The following is a 10,660-nucleotide window of genomic DNA, read 5'->3' on the forward strand; positions in this document are numbered from 1 at the left end:
TAAAAAAAATGAATTAATATTTAAGTGACAACCAGTAACCAAATTAAAATTGACAATTTTTATTTTTTTTTAACCATAACCTAACCAATAAACCTCCGAGAACCAGACCATAACCTGACCAATTTTTACGGAGTATTTTGCTGTTCGGGCGGTTAATTTTGACCAACGGCAACTCCTTTTTTTTTTGAAGAGAACGGCAACTCCTTATTCCTGCATCTTCTCCTATGCTCCGTGTGCGCACACGGCACAACTACCCATAAAGGACAAACTGACATTACTCTGTCAATACTTCTGTAATAGTAAATACTATACAACCATCTTCACAACCATTCCAAAATCAAGAACTACAACAAACCCAAATCAAATGGAGATATCCGGTTACGGGCGAGATGGCATATACAGATCACTCCGCCCTCCTCTGCTCCTACCCAAAGACCCAAACCTCTCAATGGTCTCATTCCTCTTCCGGAACTCCTCCTCTTACCCCGACAAACCCGCCCTCATCGACGCCGACTCCGGCCACACCCTCACCTTCTCCCAATTCAAATCCAACGTCGCCAAACTCTCCCACGCCTTCCTCAACCAATTGGGTATCAAGAAAAACGACGTCGTCCTCATCTTCGCCCCCAATTCCATCCAATTCCCAATCTCCTTCTTCGCAGTCGTGGCAATCGGCGCTATTGCCACCACTGTAAACCCTTTGTATACGGTACCAGAGATTTCGAAACAAGTTAAGGATTGTAAGCCAAAGGTTATTATAACCGTACCTGCTTTATGGGATAAGGTTAAGGGGTTTGGATTGGATTATGTTATTATGGGTAGTGAGAAAAATTCTGACTTGATTGGTATGAGCTCAGATTCGAAGGTTACATGGTTAATTGATTTGGTGAACAATTCTGGGTCGGTGTCTGATTCGTTTCCTGCGGCTGCAATTAAGTCGAGCGATACGGCTGCTCTGTTGTATTCTTCCGGCACAACAGGGCTAAGCAAAGGAGTGGTTTTGACCCATAGGAATTTTGTGGCGGCGGCTTTAATGGTTACTGCTGATCAAGAACTGTCGGGGGAGATGCACAACTTGTTCTTGTGTGTGTTGCCTATGTTTCATGTTTTCGGACTTGCTGTGATTATGTACGCGGAGCTGCAGAGGGGGGATGGGATCGTGTCGATGGCGAAGTTTGATTTGGAGATGGTTTTGAGGGCTGTGGAGAAGTATAGAGTGACACATTTATGGATTGTGCCACCTATTGTGCTTGCTTTGGCTAAGAATAGTGTGGTGAAGAAGTATGATCTGTCGTCTTTGAGGCAAATTGGGTCCGGTGCAGCGCCTTTGGGGAAGGATTTGATGGCTGAATGCGCGAAGAATTTTCCTCAGGCTGTAGTTATGCAGGTACTTTTCGTCGGAAAATGAACACTAAACTAGTTGTACTAGAGTTTGAGTTCCAAGTGTGATTTGTTTTGTTGGAACACTATGAGAAGATATGAATGTTTAATATCGTGCTTATGAATGACTGTGCATGATAAACCTTGTTACGGGTCTCCATTAAGAGTGTATAGACTGGATATTTATTTGAAAACGAGATTTAAGCTGGCTATGCAACGTGGTTTTTCTTTTTCTTATCCGCTCAAAAATGCATATGTGAGTGAGAGAACTTAGATTTATCTACTGGTTTTCAAAATCATTCCATTTCAACGTATGTAGTTGTCATTGGCTTGAATTGTTATCGTGGCTTGAGCTTATAAGTCCATAATTAGAAAACCATTCTCATAAAGATACCGATGAGTTTCTCCTTGTTATTTAACTTCCAAATTCCAATATGATTGAAACTTTATTAGAAATGAGGTTGTCATATTTGGAATTGGGTATGCTGCTCCGATTGGTAGATATGAATGACCTTACTACTTACTCATTTAATTTTTGTTAGCCAATTGGGATTGTAAATTGTGCTTTAATGTACAAAGAACTCTTGATTTCAGGGCTTTGGTATGACAGAAACTTGTGGGATTGTTTCAGTTGAGAATCCAAGGTTGGGTCCTCGACATTCTGGTTCAGCAGGACTCCTTGTTCCAGGAGTGGAAAGTCAAATAGTTGGCGTGGATACTCTGAAGCCTCTTCCTCCTAAACAGCTGGGCGAAATATGGGTTCGGGGAGCTAACATGATGAAAGGTAAGTATTGCCAAGTTTGGTAGTTCGGTGGTTGTCATCCAGTTCATCAGAATGTAAATATCTCTATCATTCAGTCAAAAAGTAGACAAAACAGAAATTGAAATTTGCTAAGTAGTTGCTGGTTTTCATCTTGGAAGAGGCGTAAATTTTGAGCGTGTATTCAGATCCTATTGAGTTTTGTAACATACCAGGACGTTCTCATCTGGACACTGAGGAAAGCAAAATAGTTGCAATGTGATGGGCTACGTAAAATATACTGTAATCGCTGAAGATTTGACTTTTTAAGGCTATCATATACTTTTCAAGAAATTTTAGGTAACATCTCATTCTTTCAGGGGCACTATTGAGTCAAAGTCTCTTAAAGAATGATGCTTTGGTAACATGAGTAGTGGTCGAGTGTTTGGGTGTGTTGCTTTTTGATATTTGTTTCTCTCACAAGACTCATCAAAGGCCAAGGATTACATCTAATTTATTGCGCTTAGCCACTTACCATGTCACTGCGGTTTGGCTATGAGTCTATGACGCTCAAGGCATTTGCTTCATTTACATTCAACAAAAGTTAATATGAGTTCAACTGTATTTTTTTCAGGTTATTATAACAATCCACAGGCCACCAGAGCTACTATAGATAAGCAAGGTTGGGTCCGTACAGGAGATCTTGGGTATTTTGATGAGCAAGGACAACTATTTGTTGTTGACCGAATTAAAGAGCTCATCAAGTACAAAGGCTTTCAGGTAACTTTTTTAACTACAACTTATTTGGCCTTAATTGGTGGGTTTCTTTTACTTATATCAAATGGTAGTATCTTTCATCGTTCTCATCTAATTTGCGGAAGCACCTCTGTAATGAAGCAGTGTGAGTCATGTGGCCGAGTGCTTCCTGTCTTGAGCAGGATTGTTCTTGTATGATATGCCGTCCTTGAACTCATATTTTACCCTACTGGAAAAGTTCGTGGTAGTAAGCCTCATCTTTGTGTTTATGTGTCTCTGTTTCTTTCTTATTTTTGTCCTCAAAGCAATATTGTCTTCTTTATGTTTGCATCAGACTGAGTTATACCTAGGGTACTCACTTAGCTGAAATCTTAAGTAGCAGTTCACCTCATAGGCCTTGCATAATTATGGTTTTATTACCCTTGGTTCTTCATATGCCATTTTGCTTGTGGGAAGGAGCTTTGCGATTGGAAGACGTGTTTTCACAACCATCTTTTTTTTATCGGCAAAAGAAAATTTTATTGATAGAATAACCAAGATGTTTTTCACAACCATCTGGTGATTAGTCATTAACATGATCATGTTTTTGCACTTGAGTCATCGTATGGCTCATCATGTTATTATGTTCTTTTTTATTCATGCTAGATTGCACCAGCAGAGCTCGAAGGATTGCTTGTTTCTCACCCTGAAATACTGGATGCTGTTGTCATTCCGTAAGCAAACATTCAAATTTTCTACAGCTTTAAACCTGTTAATTCAGGAAATTTGTAACTCTTATTTGGTACTTTATTCCTTTTAGGTTCCCCGATGTTGAAGCTGGTGAGGTCCCGGTTGCATATGTTGTCCGCTCGCCCACCAGTTCTCTTACAGAAGAAGATGTGCAGAAATTCATAGCAGAACAGGTAGGGTTACACCGTTAAGTGGCCAGTATTTCATAAATCGTAGATTGCATGCCCAAGTCGATGTTCACTGGAGAGATTTCTTCAGGAATTTTCCAAAACCTGACAATTAGTGATCTCCGTTGATAATTTAGAAGAGTCAATTGTCTGAAAAGCTAAAGCCCCAAGTCGCTCTAGAAGAAAAATTAATGGCCTCTAGCATGCCTACTGGTAGGTAGCATGGATAGATGATGATGTGGGAGAAGTTGATCGTTGAAATAGTTGCAAAACATGTAGTATGTAGTATTTGGCTAAACATCTGTTTCTGGTACTCTTTGATTGGGTAACATTCCGGCTAGGCCTTTAAGTGTAGCCTTAGTACACAAAGACAAGTTCAACTTCTGGTGGTTGGTTCTTAGACTATGGTCCAGGAGGAGTGGGAGAATTCTAGGCTACATGTTTTGGTCTCTATGTTTGCTGTTATTGACCATTTCCCTTTCTTAACTAACCAAATCAAGAAATGCTTAACAAGCAAGTTTCTTTTCTTCTTCAGGTCGCACCTTTTAAAAGATTGCGGCGGGTAACATTTATAAACAGTGTTCCAAAAACAGCTTCAGGGAAGATTCTCAGAAGAGAACTCATTCAGAAAGTCCAGTCCAAAATTTGATATCCTTCAACAAACATGCATGAAACAAGTGGTTTTGGGAGAAGTCAGCAATCGTATGGCGTGGTTGCTTGTTGGCCCCCGACGATCTCTTAAAATCCAAGTTTTGCCTGTTTGGTTCAAAGAGTGGTGTAGGACGATGTATGATTCTCCAATAATTCGCAGTATATGGCAATGAAGCTTTTGTCTCATATCTATCCGATACATGCCTTCATTCAGATTAAGTGCATGAAATTATGTTTTGTTCGAGGAGAAGTGCACCTTTGCCGTTCAGTTGTCTTGTATTTACTCCTACTATTTATGCCTGTGTTGTGTGATACCTGAGGCAGAGGCACAAGACAAATGTGAAGTTCCTGATCTTGTTTTGGCAACGACTCCAGGAACATACAAGTATTTCAGAATCGAAGAAAAATGTTGTTTCTATTGATTTCAGTGTTCAAAAAGATATACGAATAATCTCATTCTCGATATCACAATTTTCAATATAATTATGGAGATTTTATTTTTTCCCATGGTGTCGGCGGACACCACAGATTACTACCTGCCGTCGCCACCGGTTTGAGTACATGAATTCCAAAAGCATTTGTTATACCAACTCCCTTGGCTTTCTATGTAGAAGAGTAGAACCTCAACTAATATCAACTTTTATTGCTATTCATAATCAATTGAACCATATCCATTGTACAGTTCCCCACACCACTGAAAACCGAATTCACAACTAACTCCTTAAACCCAACTCACCAAACAAACACAGAATTAATCGCAAGAATTGAGAGAATTAGGTGAAACAGAAACTTTAATTAATAGCCACAGAAGCAAAATGCCCCGAAGAGCCTGCCGAGCGGGTGCAGAGCGGCCGATCTGAGCCATTCATCTCGGCACAGACGGTTTGGAATATCGAATCTGAGTGTATACAAATCGCATACAAATCTGACTCGTCCATTGCTCAGTTAAGATCCAAGTCGTCGATTGCCGAGATGAGCGGATGAGCGGCCGGCCGCTCATCACCGCTCTGCAGGGAGGCATCTCCCATTCGACTCCGAAATACTATATGTACAACTGTTCCTTGTGTGAAGTTACGTAATGTAATGTAATGTAATCCGTTTTAGACCACCGGTTTCAGAAAATTCACATGCAAAGCTTCGATAGGCATTCAATTTTGAATTACTTTTTAAAAATGGTCATTGACAAATGTGTCTTTGACCGTGTACTTAGCTTAAATTGAAGTGTAATTAGTATTATACTCCGAACCCTAAACTCAGGTGTAATTTATTAAGTATTATACGAATTTAATTTAATGGCCGTAACTCACGATGTATATATCCACTACCCACCAAAGGACGTCAGTCATGCCAAGCCGAGAATGATTTTGTTCACTGTGAACATTACATTCCCTCCGATCGGTGAAAAAAGGTTGGATCCCAGCACGTTAACTTCATTATTACCAAAAAGTGTATTGATCTGGTGGACGTATATTCATCTCTTTGTGTAGTGGACTGAACGATACGGCTCAGACCATGTGTCACAGCGAGACAGCCCGGAGCCAAGACAGAATGACCCGAGCTGTCGCCCAGAGACTCTCCCCCATATCCACCGAAGTAAGCTCAAGGCCGAGCCACTCAGGCTCGGTGGGAGCCGAGTTCAGACAAAGGGACTCCACTCTCAGATCTCGTTCCATCAGCTCATTGCCTTGGCAGAAGGACGAACAACCTGGGTTCGGCCGAGGCCAAAGCTCGGACATAGCATCTTGCTTCGTCCTTCCTCTTCAGGGGCACCTCGGACGGCACCGAGTCTCCAAAGCTCGGCCACGTTCAGTGTCACGTACCCCCACGCGGAGGAAATGATTATGCCAAGAGATAATGATCGATTGACGCACGTGGGGTGCCAACTCAACCTGGAAACGGTTATCAGGCCTTATCGGTGATATCACGGACACACGGACACGTGTAGGGCGAATTCGCGTACTTGGAAAGCAAGCAAAGAAGACTTTATAATTAAATACCCCTCGATAGCAGCCCTAAAGAGATGCATACTTCTCCCCTAGAAAAACCCTAGTACTTCCCCTTCTTGCTCTTCACATTTTCTCATCTACACACCAGATGGTCATTGCGGAACTCCTCCTATGTGGTCTCTAATCGTGCTTCCTTGTGCAGGCTAGGTGGAAGCTAGGAGTTCTCACTCTCACTCGAGCCACACTTCCAGAGGAAGCGAGCCGCGTTCATAAAAGTCCCACACTTTGTAAGTTACTAATGCCATAGGCATGAAAATTATTTACACCAAATGTCATTAAGAACAAACTAAAATCGAATACTAATTCCTATCAAGTGTAAGTTTTTCGTTTTGGTTTATTTACCCGGGAAAGTTGAAAATTAGTCGAAAGGGAAACGTCATGTGCAACATGCCAAGTCCAACACCACCTTCAAAAAGTCAAGACTCTTGAAAAGAGTGGTGGCACCTTTAGACACACAGGGATGACAGTCTTGGAAGATTTGTCAAGAAGATTTGAATATCGTGATCGGTCAGTGAGTCCGTCTCAACAAAAGCCGACTCTTTTAAAAAAAAGAAAAAGGAATGACCATAACATTTAAGAAAGCTTTCTCTAATAGTAATAAACAATCACTTAAAGTGATTTATTCATTATGCTAATAACAACATAGGCTACACTATTCTCTTATTCATTACATAACCATATCACTAGCATAATAATATTAATACTCGGCCCATCTCTCTAATCCTGATTACCTGAAAAGAAATATTTCAACAACATAAGCAACTACTTGTATGAGATTATGAATTATCAGAGTTACATGATCTACCATAGAATTTATAAAATTCTTTTTATCGAATAAAAGCAGGAAACATAATTCAGTTTTTTATGTCTTGAACTGTAATCAAAATCATAACTTCAGTTTTTCTCGTCTTAAACTGTAACCAAAATCAAACTGCATATAACATAATACGATATACCATCCAATGATTTCTATAGGTACTGAGGGAGCGACCCCCAATGCGTATACAGTGAATTGATCAATTCAGACGAACACCCGACTATGCCTCTTTTCATTATGCCCTTATTACATCGTTTCCACTAGTATCTTTAACGTCCCCTAGATTCAAAGACATCGTTCAGATGTATCAATAATACTTTTTCATATACTGTTTAAATCATCATAATTCCATGGTATATTTGCTACAAAAGAATTCAAATGTTAAATAACAATACTTTTGTAAACCAAAAATATAAATTTTACAAAAAATTCATGTAACAATGATAATTCATAACTCACCTCTTTGATTCCGAAATTAATGGTAAGATCTATTGAACCTTCTGAAAATTCCCTTCCTCTTTCTTTCTTTTTTCTTCCCCTCTCTTTTTCCTTCTATTTATTTGCTAGTGGTGGTGTGTGCCGTGTGTGTGTGTGTGTGTGTGTGTGTGTGTGTGTGTGTTGTGTTGTGTTGTGTGAGGTATGTGCTGATATGAGTGTGGTATTTATAGTAGAAAAGTTAAGAGAATAACCCAAGCATATTCCTTCCTTAATTAACCTTATGTGGAATAATTCTAAGGATATTCTTTTGTGCCCAAGCATATTCCTAGAATAATAAAAATCTAGAGGTTTGATGCCGAGAATATTCTTAAAATAATAAAATCTAGGATTTGATGCTGAGAATATTCTTTTGATGCTTAGGATAAAATCTAGGGATACCTAGAATATTCTTTCTCCGGATTATTCTTCTTAAACTTCACAACGTTACGTCTCGCGATCAACTCATGCCTCAAATTTGATGCCGCAATGCGCCATTTGGGACAATATCTAAACATCTTTTTTAAGAAAACATACATAGGAAATGAAAATTTTAATACTGTAAGCTTCAAGTCATACAACCACTGCTTAGTGCAGTTGATCAGTCATTGTCTCTCCTTTGTGGAAGGTCTTGGGTTCGAGCCTCACAGAGGGCAGGTCCTTTAAGGAACCAAGGCTATGGATAGCTTCTGGTCTCCTCGTGCTAACTCTAACACCCTCACTAACACCCACTGATGTATATCGCCGTGGCAAAAAAAAAAAGAAGCTTCAAGTCATATATATTTCCTAAATCCTAACGGTAAACAGTTCACTAAATGTTAACTCCTTACTATTTTATTTTCATCATTTTTATCATCTTACTTGTATTTTTAAAAGTCGGGGTGTTACAAGATTGGTGACACATTTTTTCATTTTTGTGATTCGGACCAACACAAGCATTCACTAGGATGCTGGGAGCGTGCTGCGCGGCTGCTGGTGCGGCCTTGCCAGCATCTGCCCGACGATCGGAGACGTCCACTGCGTAGAGCTCGTCGAGTATTACAAGTATACCAAAAATCAACCCGATCAAATATCGTTAAATACTTCATCGGAATACATATAACTTGAAAAAAAATGAATCCTAATGGATACGAAATTCTAGATCAAAACCACTGAATCCATTCTTTTTGAATTATATGTGTTCCGATGAGGTATTTAACGATATTTGATCGGGTTGATTTTTGGTACACTTGTAGTACTCGATGAGCTCTACGCAGTAGACGTCTCCGATCATCGGGCCGATGCCGGCAAGGTGGCACCGGCTGCCGCGCAGCACGCTGCGCAGCACGTAGCTGTGCAACATGCTCCCAGCATCCCGCTCACAAATGGCAGAGGTGACGCTAACTTTTTTTGCTCGACAAAAGAAAAGATTTTATTAAACTTGAAAAAGAATACATCGAGTAGAATGGAAGGGAGAACCAAAAAGTTCACCGCAACCCCAAAGGAAAAAAGAGAAAAGCGCACGGCTCCGTTTGTTTCGATGTAAAATGTTTTCCATTTAAATTTTTTTTTCAAAAAATAAACTTCAAACTTTTATTTTTCGGTTTTTGGTTGGCACTAGAGGTGGCAAACGGGCGGGTCTAAACAGGTTTGGACGGGTTAAAACGGATCGCATGTCAAATATGGGCGGGTCGAATATAGATCAAAAAGTAAACGGGTTAAAATGGGGTCGGGTCGAATATGGGTCAAGCCAAACCCAAACCGCCCGACCCAACCCGTTTTCTTCTTTCTTAAAAAAAAAAAAAAAAAACTAATTCCCCTATATCAAAACTCAGACTTGCTAAACAAAAATACCACATCTACAAACCTTTCAAAATCAATAAGAAAAAAAAAACCCAAGTCATGCCTTAAAAAAAAACACGAAATCATCTCTGATTTTACTATTAAATTATTGATGCTTGTACAAGAATATGGGTACAGAATGTGGTTAGTTTATGTATGCAGAGAGAGAGAATTACGAAGAGGCAAAGCCACCGCATAAATTTGGATTAAAAAGTTAAGTGATTTTTTTTTCCATCTCTATTCAAATCTTTTTTGTATTTGCTTGTTTTGCGACAAACTTTTTACCCCCTTTTTTTCCCCTCCCCCCTTCCTTCTTTTCCTTCTCCATTATCTTCCCCCGATATGGGTTGAACCACGTTCATAAATGGGCAAAACTCCATGGGCTCTTTCAACAATATAAGCCAATTGGTTTTTTTTTTTTTTTGTCTTTATTTTTTACTTATTTTTGTCTTTTTTAAAAAATTATGAGTTTTGATCAAACTTTTTTTACTTTTTCGGCTCTCTCGTCAAGACGAACCAATAAGTCATAAAAGTTTAATGCAAAACTAACAAATGCAATTTTTTTTGAATAAAGATGAAAAAGATCGGAGCCGTTTAATTTGATCAAAATATGTTTTTAAGATATTTGTCCCTAAATTTGACAAAATAAAAACTGAACGAATTGATCAAGTCCTTATCGATATCTAAGTGAGTTGATTTTTTAATAAGAGTTCTTAAAAATATGTTTTAAACTAATTAAACAACTCCGATTATTAGCGTATTTGGGTCAAATTCTGTGTTTAAAACTGTGTCCGATTATTCAAGTAATTAACTTGCTTCTTTACCCAAAAAAAAGTAATTAACTTGCTTGTGGTTTTCCAGAGAGAGAGAGAGAGCTTTTTTTTCCAAATCAACTAACATGCTGTAAATTTTGCGTGAAGCTTTGAATTTTTTTTTCAAAAACAACATATAGGGATTTCACACATTTGAGGAGTATTTTCCAAATCAACTAACATGCTGTACAATGCCCACATTTTGCGTGAAGCCTTGAATTTTTTTTTCAAAAACAACATATAGGGATTTCACACATTTGAGTAGTATAACAACTCTTTTGGAGAGAATGAGTCTTTAATTCCAACCC

General features: G+C 39.1%; 1 protein-coding gene across 2 annotated transcripts; it reads left to right on the top strand.

The window, feature by feature from the left end:
• Positions 1-200: 200 nt before the first annotated feature.
• On the top strand, positions 201-7,879 carry LOC131318458 (probable CoA ligase CCL7). 2 transcript variants are annotated; one of them, XM_058348256.1, is made up of 6 exons: positions 201-1,387; positions 1,975-2,164; positions 2,754-2,899; positions 3,521-3,588; positions 3,675-3,777; positions 4,307-7,879. In XM_058348256.1, the coding sequence occupies exons 1-6, from the start codon at positions 365-367 to the stop codon at positions 4,418-4,420; spliced, it is 1,644 nt and encodes a 547-aa protein (XP_058204239.1). In that variant the 5' UTR covers positions 201-364; the 3' UTR covers positions 4,421-7,879. The 2 variants fall into 2 exon arrangements, with proteins under 2 accessions (XP_058204239.1, XP_058204247.1); XM_058348264.1 differs by lacking the exons at positions 3,521-3,588; positions 3,675-3,777 and having other exon boundaries at positions 239-1,387.
• Positions 7,880-10,660: the final 2,781 nt, after the last annotated feature.

The sequence above is a fragment of the Rhododendron vialii genome, chromosome 1a (assembly GCF_030253575.1).
Source record: "Rhododendron vialii isolate Sample 1 chromosome 1a, ASM3025357v1".
NCBI classification, from domain to species: Eukaryota; Viridiplantae; Streptophyta; class Magnoliopsida; order Ericales; family Ericaceae; genus Rhododendron; species Rhododendron vialii.